At 43.2% G+C, this 24675-nt stretch overlaps 1 protein-coding gene across 1 annotated transcript; it reads left to right on the top strand.

Moving 5' to 3' along the window:
• The first annotated feature begins 15822 nt into the window (after positions 1–15822).
• On the top strand, positions 15823–23079 carry LOC116303601 (5'-AMP-activated protein kinase subunit beta-1). Its single transcript, XM_031713176.2, has 7 exons — positions 15823–15927; positions 17165–17319; positions 18470–18647; positions 19538–19631; positions 20125–20245; positions 20534–20760; positions 21286–23079. The coding sequence occupies exons 2-7, from the start codon at positions 17196–17198 to the stop codon at positions 21370–21372; spliced, it is 831 nt and encodes a 276-aa protein (XP_031569036.1). The 5' UTR covers positions 15823–15927; positions 17165–17195; the 3' UTR covers positions 21373–23079.
• The last annotated feature ends 1596 nt before the right edge of the window (positions 23080–24675 follow it).

Genomic DNA, 24675 nt, shown 5'->3' with positions numbered 1-24675 from the left:
GGTGCAGAGATATCAACTTGCAGTGCAGCAGTCTAAAGTGCGACTGGATTACGCTTTGTCGCCTGGTTGTTGGTTGATGCCAAGTAATTTGGTTATCAACGCCAATTCCGTCGTGGGTTACAACAATAAGCTGCAGCGAGCTACCAAGGACATGAAGTTTGGGGTGAATGACGTGAACTCTGACACTCTTAGAAACATTCCCCATTTCGTGGAGAAGCCTAAGAAGGAGCACGTAGAAAAGCCCGCACCAAAGAACGTAAAGAAGAAGGTTTTGCCTTCGATACCTGAGGAATATGACCATAACTTACTAAAGGCCGGCTTAGCAGCTGCGAGCATTGGTCTGAGCTATTATATATGGCGATGAACAACCCCTACGTAGCTGGAGTAGATTGCGTTTATACGACTTACACAGGCGAGAAAAAATATACCCAAGCATCTTGGGTTGATGTCACTGGGATGTCTGTGGATTTGAACTACTCGGGAAAGAAGTTAATCCTTTGTAGTATTTGCATTGGCACGAGCAGCCATGCCAACGTAGGTTTCAGGTTCCTGGATGAGAATGGCGTACTGCAGCCTATGCGTGCGAAGACGAACAACAGGGAGCCTGCGCATTTCTCCGTAGAGCCCAACCCAGCCAGCGCCGAAAATCTATCGGTTTGGACTTTCCACATGGTCGCCGATTGCCATGGGAAGGTAAAGCTGCAGATAAGAGTAGACGATACGGGAAAGGTTACGGTAAATAGCATAGAAAATCAAAGGGATACAGCCTATAATCACGCTACCATTAGCACCCTTACGGTAATGAGTCTCTAGAAGGAAATTTATTTCCTGAAATATATGAACCCACACGTAAAGGAAGAAGGCTTTCATTACTATTTAGGGGAGATTTATTACCAAGGGGATGAGTGGTTTGATACCGGAATTTGGGTAAAGGTTGGGGGTTTAGGATTGGTTATGTTTACCCTTAACGTTAACCTACGCAATAGCTGTAATCTTGGGTTTAGGATAGTAGATGAGACCAACACTCCACTATTTCCATATAGAAAAAAAGTAAATAACAGGCACCCATCACACTTTACGTATGAGGCTTCAAGTAGTAGGGAAAATCAGTCGCCGGTGACTTTTCATATGATAGTTAATTGTCAATACGCGAAGCTTCAACTTCGCCCCAGCGACACCGCAGGAGGTGTTAAGTATGCAGGCTTTGTCGTATTTAATGCCGCGACGTTTAAGGGCGACGTGGTGAACGCTGTTTGGAATCATAAGACCATTAGCACCATGAGTGTGCTGCCGCTAGTTCCGCATTATCAAGGCGGCGCGAATACTATCTTTACTTATTCCCAGTCGAGAACACCTCGGGCGCCCGACGATGATGATAAGCCACCAGTAATACACAAGGATAAGATTAAGCCTTCATCTTCTTCAGGAGTACCACCCCAATAGCGACAACCAAGATCCAAATGTTATTCCCCACAAACTTCAACAGTTCGCCGCCGGTTCTAAGTACCAGGCTAAGGACGCTGCCTAACAACCCCGGAACGCTGGCTGCCATTGTCTTTCCAAGGGCTATTAAGCCAGCACCTAATTTTTTTCCCATTTCCCCCATTTCTTTTCCCACCTTTTTTCCAAGCGCCTTTGCACCTGAAGCCACACCGTTAATTGCATTCATAATTCCAGCAATAGCACCCGCAAGGGCAACTGCGAACGCCAGCGGCACGCCATACTTCAAAAGGCCTCTTAGTATTTTTTGTCTGGTGGTAAGCCCCAGCTCCTTTTCCAAGCCTTCCCTTTGCGCCTGCAACTCCGCAATCCTTTCCTCTAGGGTTCCTACTTGCGCCCGAGCTGCTTCTCTTTCCCCGTCGGCGCGAGTTTGATCGTCGATTATTTCCCGTTGCGTTTGTATTTGCCTTTCCAGGTCCTCTATGGCTTGCTCTCTTTGTCTTAATTGCTCCTCCTTAACGATGATTTCCGTGTTTAACCGCCGCTCTTGCATTATCGAGGCTTCCAGCTCCGCACCCACGCGTCTAAGCTCAGCATTCCTATCTCCAACGTCTCTAACTGCACGGTCAAAGTTATTTCTAGCATCGTCCCTTTCATGCTGCAGCTTTTCTATGCGTCTTTTATTATCTAAGTTTTCCGTTTCGTGAAGGTCGTACGAATGTTGTCTCAATTTCATGTACTCCACTTCCCTAGCATCCATCACTCTTTTTAATTCTTCAATGTGTTCCGCCTGCCGTTGTAATTCGGCGCTTTTTTCATCTAATTGCCCCGTAAGTTCGTCAAGTTGTTCCCTATGTTCATTCATGAGTTCTTGCTGCGTCCTTTCTTCCATGTCGAGGGATTCTAAAGACTGCTGCAGCTGCAAGGCGGTGCTGCTGCCCGATGGCGTGCTCGTTAGCTTCTCCTCTGCGTCTTCCTTGGTAGCCAGTATTTTCTTGAGCCTTTCTTGATCCCTATCCAGAATTCCAGCGATGGCATGCATCTGACTGGTAACCGTGGGGGTCCTAATGCCTTTAAGTAATTCCTCCTGTAGCCTCGCAGTTTCCTTACTAGTTAAGCTGGACAGCACGGATAAGTCAGGTCTACCCAGTGCCGTTGTTATTTCCTTTGGTAAGGCATTGTTAAGTGCGTTAGACTTTTTGCTTTGATAAAAGTCGTACCACTTTTCCCTGCCTACGTAACGTACTTGTATTTGACCCTTGGGACCCTTTTGGAATTCTAAAAGAGTCGAACTGGCACTAGGATATCTCTTACGCACGTCGGTAAGTAGCTTTTCGGGTACCGTTTCGCCAATAGCTGCCATTAAAGTTGGAGGAATTCGGGGGTCGGTAAAGAACCTTCCTTTTCCATCGCGGATGACGTAAACCTTAGCGCCGCTTCTAGCCAGCCTACCCATAATTAATTCCCTACCGTATTCGTCTTCTTCGAACATTAGCTGCGCCTTTTCAGGCATCCACTCGGGTAGTAGTTCTTTAAGCCTTTCAAAGTCATCCGGGGGCTCTTCCATGGATTCATCCATTTCCGCTTGTACTCTTTGCAACCACTCGGCGCTAGGAGCTTCAGGAACTAATCCCAAGTCGTCCATTCGCATGTAAGGTGGAGGGGATTTACCAGGGTTTTCCCTTTTGAACCTGTCCGTAAGGCTACGTAAGGCACCGCGGGCCCTTGGGCCGTACTTGCGACGTAGCTTTTCGAAGAAGCCCGGCTTATCCGCTTCCGGCAGCAGGGATTCGTACTCATCGTCGTTAATGTCTACTTGACCTTCTTCGGTAAGGGGATCAAAATCCGTTCCTTCTACTTCCATTATATATGATAAGCTCAAAGTTAAATCCCAACGCATTACCTAAGCAGGTTGGCGGGCTGAAAGCAGAACGCACCTTTCACCGGGTCACATTCACGCCTTCTAACGCAAAGCCAGGGGAAACCTTGTACGTGGGTGTTCCCCGTCTAACGGATAACCTAGTATTGGTTCCTGGCACCTTGGCGCTAAGGTTTGACCTAGCAATACAACCAAGCACAAAATTAGAAACTTACGTCGTCAATAACGCAGGCCGCAACTTAGTCTCTAAGATGAGAATCAAGTTTGCTGGGGAATCCTTGCTGGACTTAAATAGGTACGATCTGTATACCACCTATAAGGACCTATGGTTGACGGTCTTTGACCGCGCACAAAGAATAGAGCAGGGAATTGGCAGCGTTATCTTACGTAAGGTTCGCAGTGATACTAAGACACAACCTACGGATTCTGGTGACGCAACCGCAGTAGCAGACGCAAAGCGAATAAAGACGGCTTATGGTATTAAGTATGTCATACCACTGGACTTCGAGGTGATTACAAGCCACGGCGCGTATTATCCCAGGCAGTTAAGTGAACTACAGTTTGAAGTAACCTTAGCGGATACCACGAACATCTTACAGATGGATGCGTCCGGAACGGCACTTACCGGAAGTATTCATCCCTATTCCGTTACCAACTTAGAGCTACAGTACGAAACGGTATACAGCGAAGAGCTGGCCCGTAGCGCTGGCATGGAATACAGCTCCGGAAAGGCATTCCTTTACGACCACGTGGTGATGTATAAGACGTTTAGCTTCCTGGATAAGACGGATGAGGTTATCAATCAAAGCATTAACCTCCCCCGAAGAAGTCTCACGGGGTTAATGCTGGTGTTTGCCAAACCCTACGAGGCCGGTAAGCGCGACTCCGAAGCCTTTCACAACCCCAACATTACTAACGTCGGCGTGAATATCAACGGCGTTCCAAACAAGGTCTACTCCCAGGGAATAAAGCCTGCAGACGTGTACAGGGAGGCAAAGCGTAAGTTTGGCGACCAGATAAGTCCTGAGGAATTCTTTAAGGATAAGTACGCGCTGTGGATTGATATGCGCACCATTAACGACGAAGACCTACATGGTCAGGGTTTACGTCTAGTAAATACGCAGGATGGTATAACATTGGAGATCAAGCGCACAAAGAATACCGATGCGCAGGATGCTGACAAGATAAACTGCTACATCTTCGTGGTGTCTGACGCGCAACTGAGCGTGGAAATGAATCAACTAAAGAGTGTTGCCTATTGATGGCCATAAAAAATATGCTATATATACAATGCTTCGCGTATTTGAAAACAACGAAACCAAACTGCAATGCATAGTGCAAGGCGAAACTTTGTACTTCAAAGCAAAGGAAGTGGCGCTAGCGCTGGGTTACGCAGACCCTAAGGATGCAATTAAGGTGCACGTTCGCGATAAATACAAGAAAAGGCTTAGTGAACTTAGAAGGGAGGTGAATCGCCTCCCTTCCAACTTACACCCAGATTCCCTGTACGTAACCGAATCCGGGTTGTATCAGTTGATATTTAGCTCTAAGATGCCAAGGCAGAGGCATTCCAGGATTGGGTCTTAGAGGATGTCCTACCCGCGCTAAGGAAAACAGGTAAGTATGAAATAGAAAGGCGCTTTGAGGTCCAAACAAGTTGGTATTCAAAGTAGAAAATGAGTTTGACGTGCATAAAAAGGTAGTGGACTACATCCGCAGGTTTTACCCCCAAATGCTCATAGCCCCTGGTCTAGGTGAACTGCAGGATTCGGACGGCAAACGTATAAAGTGCTGGCAGAAGGGTTACCAACGCGGTCAACCCGACTTAATGATCTTGAATGCGCACACACATTACTGCGGTTTCTGTATAGAGCTAAAGACCCCAAAGGGCAACGGCAGGTTATCTGAAGATCAGCAACTACTCTTACAGAGGTATGAAGAAAACGGCTATAAGGTGCTCATAAGCAGCGACTACGACGAAATCTGCAGGGAGATCACTGCGTATGCTGAACACCTACGAATTCCCTGCAGGTGGTGCTGTAAGGTCTTTAAAACCTCGGAGACTTTGGCAACACACTTAAAGATATTTCATAGAATATATGGACAAGGATAAATTTAACGAGTTAAAAGTTCATACAAACGCACTGGAGGGATTTGGTGGTGGGGGAGATTTACGAGATAAAGAATTACGTGGTCTTCGAAGACATCGACCGCCTGCGCTTGGTCTTAAAGAATAAAAAAAGAACATACACCCTTTGGGCGCCTGATAGGATAAGGTATGCCATTGAAGGGCAGGATGTTACCCATGTTATGAGTCATGGTAAAAAGGATGGCAGGTGGGTATTCGACGTAGTCAAGTATGAGCCGGAGAGTCCTCTGCATTCGTAAGGACGTCTAATAGGGTCCGCTGCGCTTTAGGATCCGCGGAGCACCAATGCCCCACAAAGGATCCTTCGAAAAATGCACTGCCGCAATGAAGGCAGGTGTATTTTTTACGCGGTTTGGGTATCGGCGGGATTATGCAGTCGGCTGGTAGTTCGCACGTAATACAGTCCATATATTGAAAGGGCGATTAGGAATCCTCCTAAGAAGGCGGCTGCGTAGGCTAGCATATACCGCAAGGCGCTTCAAAAGGGGTTCTTATCTTTATTTATTATTATTAGATTATGCAAGCGCCCTTAAAAGGGGTCTTTATTTTTATTTATTATTATTCATTATCCTTAATAATAATAAATAAAAATAAGGATGGGATTTGAGACTCTTTGCGCAAACCCTACTTTACTATTTTAAGCCGCCTACTAATCATTACGGGCTTTCCTTGCCGCCTCATTGCCGGCATGCCAAGCTTCGAAGCGATCTAAGTACTCTTTAAAGCCGCCTTGGCCGTCGTAGAGGCACTGCCAAATATGTTGGTCACTTCTTTGACAGCCGCAGCGCTCACAAGTTGCCTCCCAATGTTCCCTGTTTTCCCACCTTACGCCTTCGACGCAGTCAAACTCCGCAAAGCGCTGGTCAATTTCCTTCTTCCGGCGCGTTAACTTCCTTTGGGTTTCCTTTGGGCAACATCGTGCAGCAACGTCGCCGTGCTCCTCGCAAGCCACGCTCAGCAGGTCGTAATTGCCGCGGCACCGATGTCGGTGCCATTCATCGTTCTTATCCTCCTCACAGCGCTCACATACATTCTTTAGGCAAACGCGGTTTTCTACGTGGTAATCCAACATTTGCGCGCTGCTAAAGAGTCGATTACATTCCTTACAACGCCTTTCGCGTGCCTTCTTAGCACACACCTTCTTTTCGACATGGTATTTTAACATTTGCTTGCTGCTGAACTCCTTGTTGCAGTGCACGCACTCCATATATAATAAGGATTTAATAACCCTTATATGGGAATACCGCATAAAGTCCTTAACGGACTCTTTTGCCCAGCCCGCCATCGTCAAGAGCGCACCAAACCGTTCTGCGCGCTTCAGACCACACATTTCATCGTACAACTCCTGCACGCGCTCTTTTAACCGGTCTATCTCCTCCCTTTGCATTTCTATGGTGTCTCTTTTATCTTTTGCGTCGGCGACAATTCTTTGCACTGCTTCCACTGGCTCCATATATATCAGGGAACAAGTTCCCTTCGAAAGAAGGGATATAATGAACCCAGATCACATGCCTTGTAACGCTCTGATAGTAGGACCCACCGGCTGCGGAAAGACCCAGTTCGTGGTAGAGCAGCTATTAGGACCCTTTAGATACCGTTTCGACTACATCGTACTGCTTTGCCCCACCTACGTGAATAACCGCACCTGGACGGGCATAGGAGTGAAAGATGACGACTTCTTTGTAGATATCTTAGACCCTAACGAGTTATCCAGCCATCTTAAGTTTTGGCACAAACAATTCCCTAAAGATACGCAAACCCTCCTTATACTGGATGACATTGCCTGCGGGGACGACGTAAAAAGGCGCACCTCCGAGTTGGTGAAGCTCGCCTTTAGCGGCAGACACGACAACATTAGCGTTTGGTTGCTCTCGCAGCAGCTTACCAGCGTCTCTAAGCCCTTCAGGGAAAACATAGGTTCACTTGTCGTATTTTATACGCCCAGTAAGTCAGACCTGGAAACCATCTTAAGCGACTACGGCGGTGAGATATCCAAGGAACAGTTACACGAATACATGCGGCATTTAAAAACGCACCAACATTCCAAGATGATCTTCTCTTTGAGGTTTCCCTACACGGTTGGAATCTATGATTCCTAATGTATATGGACATTGAGCAGCTCTTAGATGAAATCCCCACACAGTTAGATGAAAGTAACCTCAAGGAACAACTTAACATCCTTGTGTCATCTGGGAAGTGCAAAGAAATGATAGGCAAGGAACTTACCCATGAGCAGGTTAACAAGTTGTCGGAAGAGGAGGTTAAGAAGTTCCATAAGAGGTACGAGGCCGCCCTTGCAAGTAAGACCACGGACGCCGTAGCAGACTCCGCTATCCGACTCGCGACTAAGTTGCTTGGACTTGCGCTACCCATAGACGACGTGGAGCAACTGCGGAAGGACATTAGCGAGGACTATGTCATCGCCCAAGAACTTAAGATAACCTGCGGGTGGTTGTCCTTGAAGTGTGGTAAGTTAATGGCGGTCGCCTCTGCGGCTTTGCATGTAGCTCAGCACGTCGACTTGAAGGAACTTACGATGTCTTGGAAGGACTTCAAGAAGGACAGAGAAGTCGAAAAGGTCTTCCAGGCAGCACTTACTGAGGTACCTGATCAAGTCGCCTCAAGTACTTAGTCAAGTCGTCCTTAAGTACTTGGTCAGGTCGCGCCCAGGTTATTTCCAAGTCGTCCTTAAGTACTTAGTCAAGTACTTATCAAGTCCTTCAAGTCCTTAGATATAAATGAGTGAACCAGAGTCGAAGGTAGAGCAGCCCCAAGAGGAGCAGAAGATTACCAAGGCTAAATCTCCAGGCAGAGTCGCTGCCGGAAAGAAGCTCGCGGAGATGAATAAAAAGAACAAAGCCAAAAAAGAAGAAAAGGTGGAGGAAAAAGAAGAGGAATCCTTCATTAATCCTGGGTACGTCATTGGCGCGTTGGGAGTTGCTATAGCAGCAGGCAGCCTTTACTTACAATGGCGGGCTACGAAGCCAAAAGTAGAACCCGTGCATGTGCCGCCAACATATCACGCACCCGTGCAGGAGCCCCCTAAGAGAAGCAAAATACCCGTGATGGAGTAATAACCTTCTCGCTTTGTAATATAATGTCAACCGCGTTATTGAAAACTGTTGAAGAAGCAGCTATTATTACTTCTATTGTTGCGGGTATTGGTTGGGTAGGTAAGAAAGTGCTCAAAGAAGACTTTACTGAAGACCCAAGCAAGAGCTTCGCTAACTTTGCTAAGATGACCGCTGCCGTAGGCGGGGCTATCATGGTAAAGGATTACCTACGGAAGGAAAAGTACCTGCCAACGACGTAACTCGTGAAAATCCCTGTGATTTTCTAATATATAATGGCTAGCGTGGTCGCAGGTGGAGTTATTGCAGCTTTAGCATTCACTGGAGCTAATTATGGTGGTCAATATTTGGATAGATTAGTCAGAGGTGATCGCAGCGGAGATTTAGCCGCCGAAAGGAAGAGGCACGACTTAGCGCTGGAGAAATATCAGCGAGACGTGGCGGCTTGGAATGAAAAAAGACAAGCTTACAGGGATTGGTTGGACAAGAACTACCAAGACAAGATGCAGGCGGATAAGAACTTTGAAAACACAGACTACGCCTTTAAGCTCTATGCGCAAGCACACCCAGCGGCATTAACGGGGTTGAAAAGGCCCCAGTTTAAGGATTACTACCAGCCTTCTAAGAAACAAAAAGATAGCGAATTGGTCTTCTTGGGAGTTGCAGGGCTGGCGGGAGGCGTGGCCTTGGCGTATCTAATATAATGATCGTCTTTTTGGAAAGCGACAAGAATAACTTTACCACTTATCTGAATCCTCCCATCAAAGCCTGTAAGGTTCGGTTGGTTAGTTGCTCTTTGTACAATTCTTGGTATAATTTAATTAATGGCTTTGTCATCGGAACTTCCGGCACCAAACCAAAAATACCAGATTCCCATTACACCCCTATAACACTGGCTAAGGAGCTAGCAAAGCATGGATATACTCTTACCACAGGATTACCCCATGAAATGACATTCAAGAAAAATAGTGGAAGCGCCAATTTAAAGGACAGTTCATTGGTAGAACTCCTGGGCCTTACTAGTACCACGATAAATAGCGGCAGTACATATGATGTAAAATGGAAAGTCGCATCCTCTTACGAAGTCTATTGCGATTTGGCCAATAGTTACAACAATGGAGAAAAGTCTTCTCTTATGTCCAAGTTTCTGCCCAAAGGTAATCCATTTGACCCAGTAGAATACACTCCCATTTCTTTAAGCTATGACTTGTCTAATTTGGTAGAAAGCATAAACATCACCATTAAGGTGGACGGAAAGACGGCGGATTTCAACGGGCGAAAGATCAATCTTGTTTTGGAATTCATATAATGGGCCGCGTAGAGGACAAACTCAAAAGGATTTACTATGGGCCTGAAGGCTATTGGAGAGGAGCGTCAGCTATTAAGAAACTCGCGACCGCGGCCAGGGTATCAGAAGAAACGGCTAAGAACTGGCTAAGAAAACAAACTCTCTGGCAGGTTTATCTTCCCGTGCCTAAGTACATTCCCAGGCCCAGCTTTACCATAAATGCCCCCAATGAAGTTCATCAGGCGGACTTGCTTTTCTTACCGCACGACAAGGTAAGAAGAAAGACCTATAGATACGCTTTGACCGTAGTTGATATCGCAAGCAGATATAAGGACGCCGAACCCATAACCAGCAAGGATTCTGGGGAAGTCGCAGAAGTCCTAGGTAGGATTTATAAGCGCGTCTTGAAATGGCCTAAGCTGCTGCAAGTGGATGCGGGGACGGAGTTCATGGGCGTGGTTACCAAGACCCTGAAAGACCACGACACTAAGATTAGGAGAGCCGAAGCAGAGTACCACAGGGGTCAGAGCATTGTCGAAAGATTCAATAAGACCCTGGCCGAGCGTCTCTTTGGGTACCAGTATTGGAAAGAGCTGGAAGATCCCTCCAAACGCAACAGGGAATGGACCCAGAGGCTCCCCCAGGTCGTCGCGGCTTTGAACAACGAGGCGGCCAGGGCTACGGGAATGAAACCCAAGGATGCTATAAAAAAGAAACACGTGGAGCACAAGTCCTACGTCAGAAGTTCAAGGGCGGTCGGACTGAAGGAAAAAAAGCTCCCCCGCAACATAGTGGTCAGATACCTCTATCAGCCGGGGGAACTCGAAGGTGGCAGTAAGAGAGCCACGGATCCTAACTGGTCCCTGGAAACGTATGAGATTTCGAAGTCCGTCACCAAGGAAGGGCAACCCGTGTTGTATTACCTAAATGGCCCAAGTCGCGGATTCGTCAAGGAAGAGCTGCTCATAGTCCCCAAAGACTCAGAGTAATGCTAGCTGCCCTTCAAAGTAGCGCAGCACCACGCGCCCGATTGCACTCTAGGCATGTCAGTCTTACGTTGCCTCTACAATGGCCGCGTTTATTATTTATGCGATCCACGGAGAACTGCTGATCGTCATTCGGGTCAAACCTCCATAGTAGCGGTATGTTACATTTGGCACACCGCGCCCCTTTCTTATAGACGTCGTCCACGCATAGGTCGAACGTCATATTTTTTTCTTCGTCGTGCCGCTTGTAGCGAAGGAGTTTCTTGGCGATATTCTCTTTGGCTACGTCCTCTGGCGTCTTATCGTAGCGCAATTGCGGACCCCAGGCTCTTTTTAACTGCTTGGCATATTCTACGCGACTTACGGCGGTGTAGATAAGGTTGCTCCAACACAGCCGCTGGTCTATGATCCATAAGGTTTCTTTTATGGTAAGCCCTTGCGCGCTGTGGACTGTCATGCAATAGCCCAAGCGCCAGTCTGGATGGGAGGTTATTTTTTCCACCTTTTCTATGGGTACCCAGGCTTTATCGTGCGTTACTGCGTTTTGCAGTTGGATGTCGGTACCAGGTACCCAGACGTCTCTTTTTTGCATGCGGGTGTCGTGGGGTTTGTAGCAAACAGGTACGGGATGCGTAGGGAAGTGCTCTCGGTGTATATTTAGCAAATCCTTTTGTATGCGAGACTGTGCTGCGCGTTTGCTGCTCAGCACCAGATCCTTTGGATGCCATGTGTAAAGGAAGTCCTCGTATTTCTTCGCTCGTACGCGTTTGCGCAGTGTTTTGCATTGGTCGGCGTCACTAAGGCCCCTTAATTCCGCTTTCAGGTTTCTTATTTGATCCTTGCTGCGGTAGTCGGTGTTAATTTCCTCCGCATGGTCTGCCATTTCTTTTAGCCATTCGTGGGGCATCTCTCCGGCTATTGGAGGAGGCTGGCAGGGATCTCCGGCAAATATCACTTGACACTTTCCACGGAGGAATTCTACGAACTCCTGCAGGATTTCCAAAGGTACGGTGCAAATCTCATCTCAAAGTATTACCGGTGGTATGTCGTGGATAGCTTCCGGTACCCACTTTTGGCCATTCCAACGAAAGAAGCTGTGGTAGGTTTGTGCGTCGTGGCCCATTTCGCAGAGTTCTCTTTCCAAACGGTGCGTTGGCGTTAGCACCTTTATCTTAGGAAAGAGTTCTAACACACGCGTCGTCTTACCGCTGCCTCCCGTACCATAGAGGTAAGAGAAGCGTTGGTAGGAAATGGGGTCGGCAACCGAAGGTAGAGGCTCTTTGGTAGGCGTTACGGTGCCCTGGGTGTGTTCTCCATGATATTCCACGCGCGCTCTCCAGGCTTTTATTTCTTCATCTTTGACGCGCCATTGTCCACTTTCCGCTAACTCGTCTTCTGTGTAGAATTCTTTCATCTTCTCTAAGACGTGCGGTTTCACGTACAAAGAATCCGTGGCTACACGCGGAATGTCTTCTTTGTCGAACCGCAGCAGCATCGCGAGAAGGTTAATGTGCGCGTAGGCTAACATGCTGGCACGCAGATGGTAATACTGCGGTCGATGGTCCTGGTAGTAACACAAAGCATTCCATTTGCGTTCTTTTTGCTCGGCTTCTATGAAATAGTCCCACTTCTCCACGGATACCATGGTTCCTTGGTCATGGGCACGTTTTATGAGGAAACTCAACTCACCTTCGTCTGTTATTAAGCGCCGTTGCATGTGTTTTTCTTCCCTCCTTAGCGCCCTGGGTGAATTTACCTATGACAACGCGTGCTGTGGGGTTGTGCTCTGGGAGCCATTGCGTAAAGGCGCTGTGACAAAGTATGGCTTCATGCGCTGTGTATTTTAAAAGCTTGCGCTCTTCAAAGAACTTCAATAGGGGTATGGGTATCCATTCTTTCTCTTGTAGATGCTTCCCGTACCACGCGTAAATTATGGGATGTAAGTCTTTAGCCAACTTCCAAGACGTTAATCGTACGAATCCAGTTGCTGGGGCGTCGTAGTGACCGTCTAACGAAACGCGGAAGAATTGGGAGTCTGGATGTCCGTAACGGTCGTAATATTCCTTACAATCCCCTAGACCTTTAAAACTTGCAGGGTAACAGTGTTTCATATCCAGAGACACGTACTCGTCTTCGTCGTACTCCATGTTCCAAAGACCACCGTGACCATGCTCTACACAGGCTTTGGCTATGTCTCCGAACTCTTTTGGGGTAGGTTTCCACCCATTCCTCTTCTTGGCCGCCAAGAAGTCCAAACTACGAGAGCTGAGGACCTCGTCTGAGAAGTCCTCACCAAGGGATTCACATGCACTTTGTATGCGCAGGTGTTCCATTTCCGGTCGGTATAAAGTACCATCTTGGGTCATAAACTGACTTCCCTCCGCGTCCATTAACCATATGGAATTCTCATGAACTAATTCTGTCAATGGTGACTTCTTATAGACCTTTGTCTCCTTCTTTTTAGGAAACCTTAACTCTCTCCATGCGTGTGCGTTGTGCTGATAAATGACTATAGGAGCACCTCTGCCTCCGTATTTGTGCGTTCCTGGGTAAATAAAGCCGTCGGTAATGTCTTTCACGTGTATGCGCCTTTCTAACGCAGTTTCTAACTTCTTGATGTTGTCAATAGTTGCTCCAGCCCTACGAGTAGCATCTTCCCATCTCTGGATGGCTTCTCTTCTTTTTAGGGTAAGTTTACCGCCCCGAGAGGAATCTTCGAAGAACTCTCTTACTAACTTCCCTACGCAGTTGCCGGGATGTCGCATTGGTTTAAGCTTCTTAACGTCTGGTTTCTTAATCTCGTACGCGCCGTAAATTACTACAGTAACCGGGTATGCGACCTCGTAGAACAGTATGTCTATTCCTTCAAGTGCTCCGGGCCTGGTGTCTTTATTCAGCACAAACAGGTTTTGCTTACCTGACGCCCGTATTGGATTGCGCCCCTTTTCTATCATCCACTCACCGTCTAAATACTTTATAAATGTTAACTCCAAACGGTATTCACCTTCAGGCATCAAATTGATTATCCTTTCTGCTCTTTCATATGTCATTGTCTCGTCCGTATCGCCCTCCATAAACGTTGTAAAGGCAAAGTCAGCATCCAGGCGATCCAACACCTGAGTTCTCAGTTTGCGCACAGTTTTATTTCTAATGCTCGTGATGGCGTCCATCTATATGTAAAGGATATCTTAACCTCCATTTACGGTACCCATCAGCAGTAAGGGAATCAGCGCGCGGGTAATACCCGACTCGGACGCTGTTACGTGAGCACGGGGAATATCCGTGTAATTCCGAGGGGTGACCGCGAGTCCCCCTTACTGCTGCTGAGAGAAATAGTTTGAGACCCTACACTTCTATGACCGTGTTATGACTTGATTTGGTTTGTACAGCATTCTGGAAGATTCGTGGCCTAAGGCCCCTTAAAGGTGACAGACTAGCCATCATCATATCATCCCGCCTTCGATCATCCAAATTTACGGGTAAAACTCATTGAAAAGCGGCTGAAATTCAGTCCACACATAGGCAATACAAATATCAAAACACTGTAGATTTCCTGTCGTTTTTTAAAGAAGATATCTTGAGACTGATTAGAAATTAGAAATCCTCAAATATTTACACTTACTGCACAGTAGAAAGTCGCCACGAATAGAGGCTTGGGCTACCTGTGCTACGGTCAAGACTCACGACATTTATTCATTTTTCAGTGACTGCCGACTGAATTATTTTTTGTCTATTTGAGCCCATGCAGGATGGGTCCCGACTTGACGGAGACCGCGGCGTGAAATAGCGCTGTGTGGCATGAACGGAACATTGCTATCATTCTGTACTTATCTTGTTACATGCTAACAAGCAATTCTTCTCATTTCTAAGGTTCTTCGCACATTTTCTTGATGAGTTAAGTCCACTTTTAGAACGATTATATGTTCCTCTTTGCAACTTAGTTGAGCTGAGAACAAACTACAAGAACAAGCAATTTAGGGAAAGCTCTTCAATATACCAAAAAAGGGGGAGAACAAGATTACAAGTATCTTAAAGAGCCCCTCTCAAATACGTAATTTTCACTCTTCCTACATACCCCATTAACTGAAAATGTTCTAGATTGGTGTCCAATTTAATCATGACTCTTACAGAAAACAATTATCAAAGCTAATAGAAAAAAAAACACACCAATATTCTTACAAAAAGTTGTGTCGGCATACATCTATCAATGCATGCCGACAAGAGAAACCAAAATCTGAGGAGTTTATTTGGACTATCAACTATGTACTTTCTACAGTACATTACAATACAATACAATACAATACAATACAATTTTATTTGGCACCTTATACTAATAGTACATATGAGTGTTTGATTCCAAATATATTATAGGTATATATATATACTATGTATTAGGTAATTTTCTTATTTCATTTTCACGTATCAGCATACATTGATGAATGTATGCTGATATGGCTCTTTGTAGAGACGCTGATTTTGAATTGATTAAGAACATAAAACGACTGTCAGCGCTCATATTGTTGAAATTAATGCTGGTGTATTTTTCTATGAACTCTCTTAAGTCGTTTCTATGAGAGTCATATAGTGGACACCAAACTAGAAAGTGTTTTTCGTTTTCTACTCCCGACTTACACACTGGGCAAATCCTTTCATCGTAAATGAGATAAGGCCTCTTATACCTCCCCGTTTCTACTTCAAGCTTATGATTACTAATTCTTAATTTTGTAAGCGCCACTCTGTGCTTAATATACAGTATGAGGAGTGCTTCCCCACTTCCCCAAACACCCCCCCCCCCCCAACAACCCCACCCCCACCCCTAAACGTATACACGCATGCCGCCACCCCAGATCGAATTTACTCGTAACTCCCAACTCGTAAACCGAACTCACTTTCCTTTTTATCCCTCTATTTATTTTCTCAATATATTTTTTCAAATTTCTTATTCTAATCACAGTCCTTTTAATAGTAATACGTTTGGGTTACCTGTGTTTACCATGAAGCCTTGCGTACTTTATTTACCCAAAATGGCCGGTTCGTAGTCGTGCAAACAGGAATGAAAACACACGAAAATATATCATTTATGTTACTTTACTTTAACGCTTTTCGTTAAAAAGGTAAGTCACAGAGATCTCTTAAGTATCACAGACAGTTATTATCGACAGAAACTCGGTAATTCTTGTGCATTGATGAAAAAAAAACTCCTGACGAAAATAAGTCAAAACGAAATCTTCCACGTCAAACCGATGTCATTATCCATTTTAGCATTTTATGCTGTTCGTACAAAAAATTCTACTTTTAAACATAGAAATAGATGTTATATTTATTGTTCTTGTGTAAGCAGATAGCATTTTTTCTTTTTTTTCCCTAAGATATTTATCTAAGACTGAACTACAAGGAGGTTCATATTCTAAAAGTACTTGTCACGCATTTTTAAAATTCCTATCAAAAACATGTCTCCTTTAGAATTTGGATTACTTATATATGCATGATTTTATTTTCGTTGAACATTTTCAATTGTATAGAGAAAAATAATTTTAGCTTTGAATTTGGAGTTTTTTGGTTGCTGGGGTGTTTGGAGGAATAATGATTTACATTGATTGACATCCTTGGAGACTCTTAAGAACTGATTAAACATAAAGAGGTTGTTGAATGAAAATTGTTGTGAAATGTGGCTGAAAATTTTTAAGTCGGGTTATATTTTGTAGGAGTCAAAATGCAAAACAACAAGTAAAAATATAGTTCCACATTACATTTAAAAAAGATTTGGTATATTATCATAAATATATTATTATAAATATATTATTATTAGTAGTATTGGGTGGTGTGGTTCAGATACAAGCCCTGGATAGGACTGGATCATATGCGAGCTGAGTTTGGTTTATATGCTGTTTTCTCCCTTGCAGCAATGTTGGTTTTTTTCGGGCCCCCAGGTTTTCCTCCCTCCATAAAAATCAATATGCGAGTTAAGTGTTGTATGTTGTAAATATAGAATGTAGTCATAGGGCTTGTAGAGTGAACCACATGGAAGAGCTCTGTGTGTGGAGTGATAGTTGTAAATGTAAGATTTGTTGTATATTAGTTAGTGAAGCATGGTTGCATCTTATTCCATCCATGAATGCAGCCAACTTTGGAAAGAGGTAAAAGAAAACAGTATTGATGACACGTGCGCAGATGGTGTCAGCACTGTGCTCCATTCACTAATAAAGCACAGGTTTCGACCAATCGACACTCTCGTACTATCCTAACTATATAATAAATTTAACTACAGACATTTCCTTGGTGATTCTTTGTATTTTTCCTCATTTATTGTTTATGATAATATTGTTCTGTCTTTTGCTTGTGTTTATTTAGTGTCTTTAAGCTGCTGTTAGGACCGTTCAACATGGGTAACACTCAAGGAAATAAGCTCAAAGATACCTCCAAGTCAGAATCTAGCTCAACGCTTGAATTTGAAACTGGCAAGAAAGTGTTTCCCAGTGAGGAAGAAGCTAAAAAAGCCCGTGAAGGTAAAAATCAGATAGTTTGTTTCATTCAGCCTGGGTGGATTAGCCAATCAGTGATTAGTTTTTTCGTGTGTAAATCAGTGTTTACCGCCAACCTCTAGGGATCAGTCCCAGAAACAGGCATTGAACATTGTGCCTGCAAACACGGAGAAACACTTGGCATCACTGAAATTCAATATGGCGCCTCTTCCAGCAGCAACTTTGTTATATGACGCCAACCTCTAGTGATCAGGCCCAGAAACAGGCCTGCAAACATGGAGAAACACTTGGCATCACTGAAACTCAATATGGTACTTCTTCCAGCAACAACTTCGTTACATGACGCCTTGCTAAATGTCGAAAGTTTGACGGAAAATGCTTGACGTCGAACTGCAGTGATAGGTTTGCAGGACTAGCAAGAACGTCTTGCTAAAGGTCTCTATGAGAGCCACTCACACTGGGGGAAATATGATGCACCTTACACATTAGATGCATCCTAAAAAGAATGCCAACTGATTCATTCATGTGTCTAGCATGTCTTAAATAAAATGCGAAGATCTTGTATAAATGACTTGTTTGGACTGATTTGTTGGTATCTATCCCAGTCTTTGTGGGCTCCCTGTGTGAAGTTGTGCATGCACACACTGCATTTGCATCTTAGCTAAGATGTGAGTGCCATTTATGCCAGCATGCTCACATCTTATTTAAAGTTTAAGGTGTGGCTTAACTTAGAACAGCTGGTAACCCTGTTCTCAAATGAGAAACAATTCAAAACAGGAAATGAACAAAAATTTTGTACCATTTATAAAATGCTTCTGTGTTGTGAGAGTTTTTCTCTGCTTCTCCTACCTTCAAAAGGTCTATTTTATTTATTTATAGGCTTAATGCTACTTTTTGTGCAATTTACAAGTATGAGAGATGGTTAGTCGAAGTGGAAACACTGAGGGTGGTCACTGCTAGGGTGCCTCCGATGTTGGTTAGTAATCATGAGTGTGGAGAGACGGGACCACCATTTAAAGTGGTCATCTGAGCCACTTGAAAGTCTAACCATGTAATACAAAGGCAGCATGCAATTTCTCCTCAGTTATTAGCCAACCATTTAAACTGTCAGACTCTTCCAAGCATCCTAAATCAATGAATTATTATCTTAATCTTTGATTTGATTTCTTTTCAGCTCACATGATACAGAGAGAAGAGCCATCAGGCTTTGATTTTGATGATGAAAACCTTGAACCAGAGCTTCACAAGAAAATGACTATCCCTACTGTCTTCACCTGGCTGAACGGAGGGAGAGAGATCCTGTTATCTGGAAGCTTTAATGAATGGAAAACTAGAATACCTATGAATTACAGGTATTGGATTGTAAAATGTACTTTGTTTTGGCTAGGGATTCCTTTTTAGGGAATTAAGGGTGGCATACTAGTGGTATTTGTAGAGTACCATTAGCATCAGGTTTACTGCTTACTCCTAGGGATCAGGCCCAGAAACAGGCCCATAAACACGTAGAGAAACACTCAGCATCAATGAAATTCAATATGGGGGCTCTTCCAGCAACGACTTTGTTATGACTCCTTACTAAAAGTCAAAAGTTTGATGGAAAAGGCCTGATTTTGAGCCACAGTTTGAGGTTTGTGGGGCCTACAAGAACATTGTGCTAAAGGCCACTAATTACACGTCTCTGGCCAGTTCCTCTGACCTCTGAAGTCTTGGATGCAATAGACCTCCTTGGCTCTGACGTAATGTTTTCCCATTTCAGTCCATGTGTCGTTCCCTAGAGTATCATTTCTTTGTTTAAGGTTTACACTTGGTTGCATATGAGAAGACACATGAATATGGATACAACTCGAACAAAGATTATTATTCTCAAGGGAATGACACATGGTCTGAAATGGGACAACATTACGCTGGAGTGCTGCAGAGCTGAGGAGGTCTATTCCCAGACTTGACATCACATTGTAGATCAAAGGAGAACATTATTTTTCTCTATGTAGTCGGATACCTCTCATTGGACTTTCTGTAAAAGGCTATCTTTAGCTCATAGCGGATGTTCGTTTTTATGAATAATCTCTGAAAGTTACTTTGTGATGTGAGGACCTCAATTTCCCTCAATTTTCCAATTATAAGGACAGATAAAGGAGATATCTTGTGAAAAGAACTTGTCAGAGGGACCCTTCTCCTACAAGGGACATGTGAAGCATTGCTTTATTTTTTATCTTTCCTTCTGTTTTTTTCCTTCTACTAGTCACAACGAATTCACAGCTATTATAGAGCTTCCAGAGGGAGAACATGAATATAAGTTCTGTGTAGATGGCAGATGGATACATGACCCTAACTTAGTAAGTAATCCAGCAAATTTCCCCAAAAGAATTGGAATAGCATTTATGGAATCACCTGTTGCTTTATATAACAAAATAAACTATGTGTTTTCAATTGACTTATTATCTGTATTTTTTTGTTTTATCTGTTATTTTTAATGTGTAGTTCCAGAAAATATCCATAACCCCACCACGGAGGAAATTTGCAAGAGTACGCCCTTCCCCCAGGAATCTCCACTTTTCTTCCCTACAAACTCTGTAATTTTGTTTTTTTTCTCTGACCTCCCTACCCTTCGGAAATTCCAATTTCCTGTGTGTGTGGGGTATGGATATTTTCTGGAACTACACAATCTGACGATGTGCTCCATGGACCCTGAATGAACTATCAGTCTGAAAGTATTCTCTACAGCATTCAACGTACACTCTTTTCTTATGGGAAAAAATAATTTAAAAAAATAGATTTAAAAAAATCTTATTTCCACCTTAAACTTGTTTTTGCTTTCTCTTCAATTAGCCCACTACAAATGATAACTTTGGTGGAAGAAACAATGTTGTAACGGTGCGTAAAACAGACATGGATGTGTTTGATGCTCTAGACATGGATGCAAATGCCAGTATTGGCTCTGGATCTGTTAGTAAGTATTGCATATCAACACAAACAACAGGTCCACATCAGCCTTCGGCTGCCGAGTAGAAAACAGTTTTCGTGAAACTTTATCATGGCGAAAGTATCACAAAACCTAAATTGCACCATGTAACACTATTGCCAGCGATCCAAAGCTTGTCTTGCAATGCCGCTGCGCACAAGTTTCAGCTAAAAGTTTCTAAAGGGTCTTTAACCTTTATTTTTCCTCATACCTTGTTTCAGCTAAGCAATGATAACATTGTATAATAGAATACTAATGTGTGGTCGTTTGTCATAGAATCCCAGTCTGGTGGCTCACCCCCAGGTTCATATGGTCAAATCATTCCGTCCCATAACACACCAGTGATAATAAGAGACGGCATGCATGCCAGTGTACCTCCTGTACTTCCACCTCATCTTCTACACGTCATCCTGAATAAGGATGTAGTAGACCATGATGATCCCTCCTTGCTTCCAGAACCTGACCATGTCTCCTTGAATCATCTGTATGCACTGTCTATCAAGGTAAGAGTCCTACCCCTCCCCGCCCCTACCTACCTCTCCCTAGCTTCCAGAATCTGACCATGTCTCCTTGAATCATCTGTATGCACTGTCTATCAAGGTAAGAGTCCTACCCCTCCCCACCCCTACCTACCTCTCCCTTGCTTCCAGAACCTGACCACGTCTCTTTGAATCATCTGTATGCGCTGTTTATCAAGGTAAGAGTCCTACCCCTCCCCACCCCTACCTACCTCTCCCTTGCTTCCAGAACCTGCCTTGAATCATCTGTATGCACTGTCTATCAAGGTAAGAGTCCTACCCCTCCCCATCCCTACCTACCTCTCCCTTGCTGCCAGAACCTGACCAGGTCTGCTTGAATCATCTGTATGCACTGTCTATCAAGGTAAAAGCACTGTCTATCCTCCCCTCCACCCCCCTCTCTATACATATGTATGCATGTTCATGTCGTAATGAGTGTTAACTCCTTAATGATACATGTTCAAATAAATTATATATAATAAGCTATTATATGGTAATTGATATTTTTAGGATGGTGTAATGGCACTGAGTGTGACACATCGCTATGGAGAGAAGTTTGTCAGCACTATCCTTTATAAACCTATTAAAAATGATTAAGCCTGCGTATCAAACAATGCCAAGGGTAGTAAGTTATGCTTTCTTCCCTGGTTAATCAGGACACACCCATGCTTACTTTCTATCAGGAGATGTTTTAGATTGAAGACTAGCATCTGCTAGGAATGAGGACAAAATATTGAGATAATATTTGAAATATAACGTAGGCACTGATTTGCTGGCTACCATGTTTATATTGGAGGATAGAGACTGACTCACACGAAGTTGTCCAAAAATGTTTTATGAAAGTAATATGAAACGGCTGGTTATTTCACTGTATTGTGATAGTGGTATAAACATGCTGGGAGCTGTAGAGCACTCGAAAAGCAAGAGAAGCACTTGGCTCGCCTTGTTTCTAAGCTTGCTTCTATCGTGCTCTACGGTTACCAACGTGTTTATATTACAGTATATATGCGCACATTTTAAATTTCTTAAAATATATTCCTTATATTCACATTACAACCGTTATAATAATTATTGTTGGCTTTCACAGCTGCTATCTTGGTTGAATTAACTAAGGACTTTGTTACATCAGCCAACATAGTTACCGTGTCTTTTGTTATTTTAGTCAGCTAGACACTGTTCCACTTGTATAGATTTCGGTTTTAGGTGCGTATGATTTGTAAATAATTTATTAACTACTTTATAATAATTAGACCTGCGGCCCAAATGGTCTACGAGTTGGGCCAAATAGGCTATTGACTCGTAGACCATGAGGGCCAGAGGTCTAATTGTTTTAGTGTAAAGCTACTAATTGGTCAATATACGTTTGCCCCTCATTATAGGGTGATAATGAGATTTATGAAATTGATTCAGCTGATTGATACCATGTAATATTATACTCTCTGGTCAATAGCACATGACGGGCAGTGTTTGCCTGTCATTGTAGGCTGTTAATGAGATTCATTCAGCTGATTGATACCAAATAATATTATACTCTGGTCGATAGCACATGACGGGCAGTGTTTGCCTGTCATTGTAAGCTGGTAATGAGATTCATTCAGCTGATTGATACCAAGTAATATTATACTCTCTGGTCGATAGCACATGACGGGCAGTTTTTTCTCGTTATTGAAGTCTAAGGCTCATGTCAAACATCAAACTTCACATGAGCCGAACCTAATAACATCAAAGAAGACTGTCTTGTTATCCATTATTTCAATTAGGTTTGGCTCATGTGAAGTTCGACGTTTGACCTGAGCCTCTATATATACCTAAAAGCTAGTCACCCAAACCCTAAAAAGCTGAGACCCTGGTACTGATAAACTAAACAAAAGAAAGCGCGCAAGGGATTCTGGAAGTTGTAGTTAATGATGCCATAGCTAAATGTCCTATTGCAACAATGTTGTCATCTAAGCTAATTAATTTTTATTTGGTATTCTGCTAATTTCATTTGACAACGTTTTTGCAAATAGGTGTATATAAATTAGATATATATAGATTCGAAAATAGGAAATGATTAATAATAATATTTGGATTTTGTAACTGCATAACTGAATGCTCATATATTGTAATAAAAAGGTAAATAGCTTTCTTGGATCCTTTAACCCGTCACTACCTGCCCGAGGGGGGTGGGGGGAGGGGGTGCACTTGAGCTAGTTCCTAGTTTAGATAGGGGCGTGTTGCTGAGATCCCAAAACCAGCTGAAGTGCAATTTTATCTGAGATTACTAAAGTATGCAATAAATATTAAAGCATGTTTCTCAAATTAGCATCAGCAATATTTGCTCGCACAGATTAACTGGACATTGAAAACTGAAGAGACAGGTCTCGAAGCATTCGTTAAATTCACTTTATTTCTATGCTCTTTGTTACACGAAACTTACTACGAACACCGAATGGTTCATGTCATTATAATAGAGAACCATACCCTATAGACCATATGAAAAAAGTGTAAGACTGGGAACGAGCATCACGAACAATTAATGATTTCAAAAAATATACCTGGTGACAGAGAAAACGTATTATACGGTGGCGCGAAGATATGAAGTTTATCCTCAAGCGGTGATATATTTTTCAGCACATGAAGATAAACCGCAAATTCTACCAGGACTTTATCAATGATAACAGTTCAAACCAACAAAAGTTTTTGCAGCGTCAACTTACTTTGATGGATGAAGGTAAAAAGAACAACGTGCTACCTCAAAAAATTACTGATATACTCAAGAAACTGGACTGCATGGCTCAAGATCTTTCCACTGACCCATCATTGGACTGAACATCAGTACCAGCTCCCAATTTTAGTAAATTTGCTTCACTCTCAGAACTGGAAGTACGGAAACTTATCGAAACCAGCGCAAAGAAGGCTGTTCTTTTGACCCAATGCCAACATCGCTGGTTGTTAAATGCATTGATGTTCTGCTTCCTGTAGTCACAAAAATAATAAATTTATCTTTCGTGGAGGGCGTGTTTGCTGATATCTGGAAATGTGCACTCGTAAAGCCGTTGCTTAAGAAAGCTGGTCTTGATCCTCTTCTTAGTAATTATAGGCCTGTCAGCTATCAGCCATATATATCCAAGCTCACTGAAAAAGCTGTCTATAATCAACCTCATTTACGCATGATTGAAAATTGTATTTATCCTGAGATGCAATCATCTTATAGTAAAGGACATATAGTACTGAAACAGCGCTTCTTCGAGTGGTCACTGACGGCGCCATTACTTTAATAAAGATGAACTCTCAAGATGTCACTTTACTTGTAATGCTATAGCCTTGCTCTGGTTTAAGTCATATCTAAAGGGTACGAAAGTGCTGTATCGATGGAACAATATCTAAACCATACGATTTAAGCTGTGGAGTTCCATAAGGATCGTGTCTTGGGCCTATTCACTTGATGATATATATGCATCAAAGCACTTTAAGATCATTGAAGATGAGCTTCCGAGTGTTCATTGTTACGCTGATGACACCCAGCTTTATCTGAGTTTCAAACCTAACAGTAATAATAATAATAATAAACTCTTTATTTTACTGAGGGTAACACTAAATAGCAATTTGCTAACAAACCTGTGGCCCTCTAATATATTAAACTATGAAGATATGTGTGTAAAAAATTATAAAATTATGACAACAAGATAAAAACCCCTACACTAAAAAATAAATTATAACTAATGGTTAATAATTATTATTGAATGGGGAAAAAAAACTAGTAAATATAAAATAATATCTAAAAATAGCTATAAAAAACAATAATAATAGAATTAACTAGATTATACTATAAAATGATTTTAAAGTTTTTTGATTGTCTAAGAAATAATGTCTTAAAGAGCTTTTAAAGGTAGTCAAAGAATCGTTTTGACGTAAGGC

Source organism: Actinia tenebrosa, unplaced genomic scaffold (assembly GCF_029948245.1).
Source record: "Actinia tenebrosa isolate PJP-AT-01 unplaced genomic scaffold, QUT_ActTen_1.0 PGA_scaffold5__44_contigs__length_20552954, whole genome shotgun sequence".
In the NCBI taxonomy this organism is placed as follows: Eukaryota; Metazoa; Cnidaria; class Anthozoa; order Actiniaria; family Actiniidae; genus Actinia; species Actinia tenebrosa.
This window is presented reverse-complemented; position numbering and strand designations above follow the sequence as displayed.

Excerpts from the sequence above, each read along its gene's own strand:
- LOC116303601 (XM_031713176.2), top strand. The coding sequence starts at position 17,196 with ATGGGTAACACTCAAGGAAATAAGCTCAAAGATACCTCCAAGTCAGAA. Across the intron at positions 18,648-19,537 it reads AGAATACCTATGAATTACAG|TCACAACGAATTCACAGCTA; the intron begins GTATTGGATTGT and ends TCCTTCTACTAG. Across the intron at positions 20,761-21,285 it reads TGTATGCACTGTCTATCAAG|GATGGTGTAATGGCACTGAG; the intron begins GTAAGAGTCCTA and ends TGATATTTTTAG.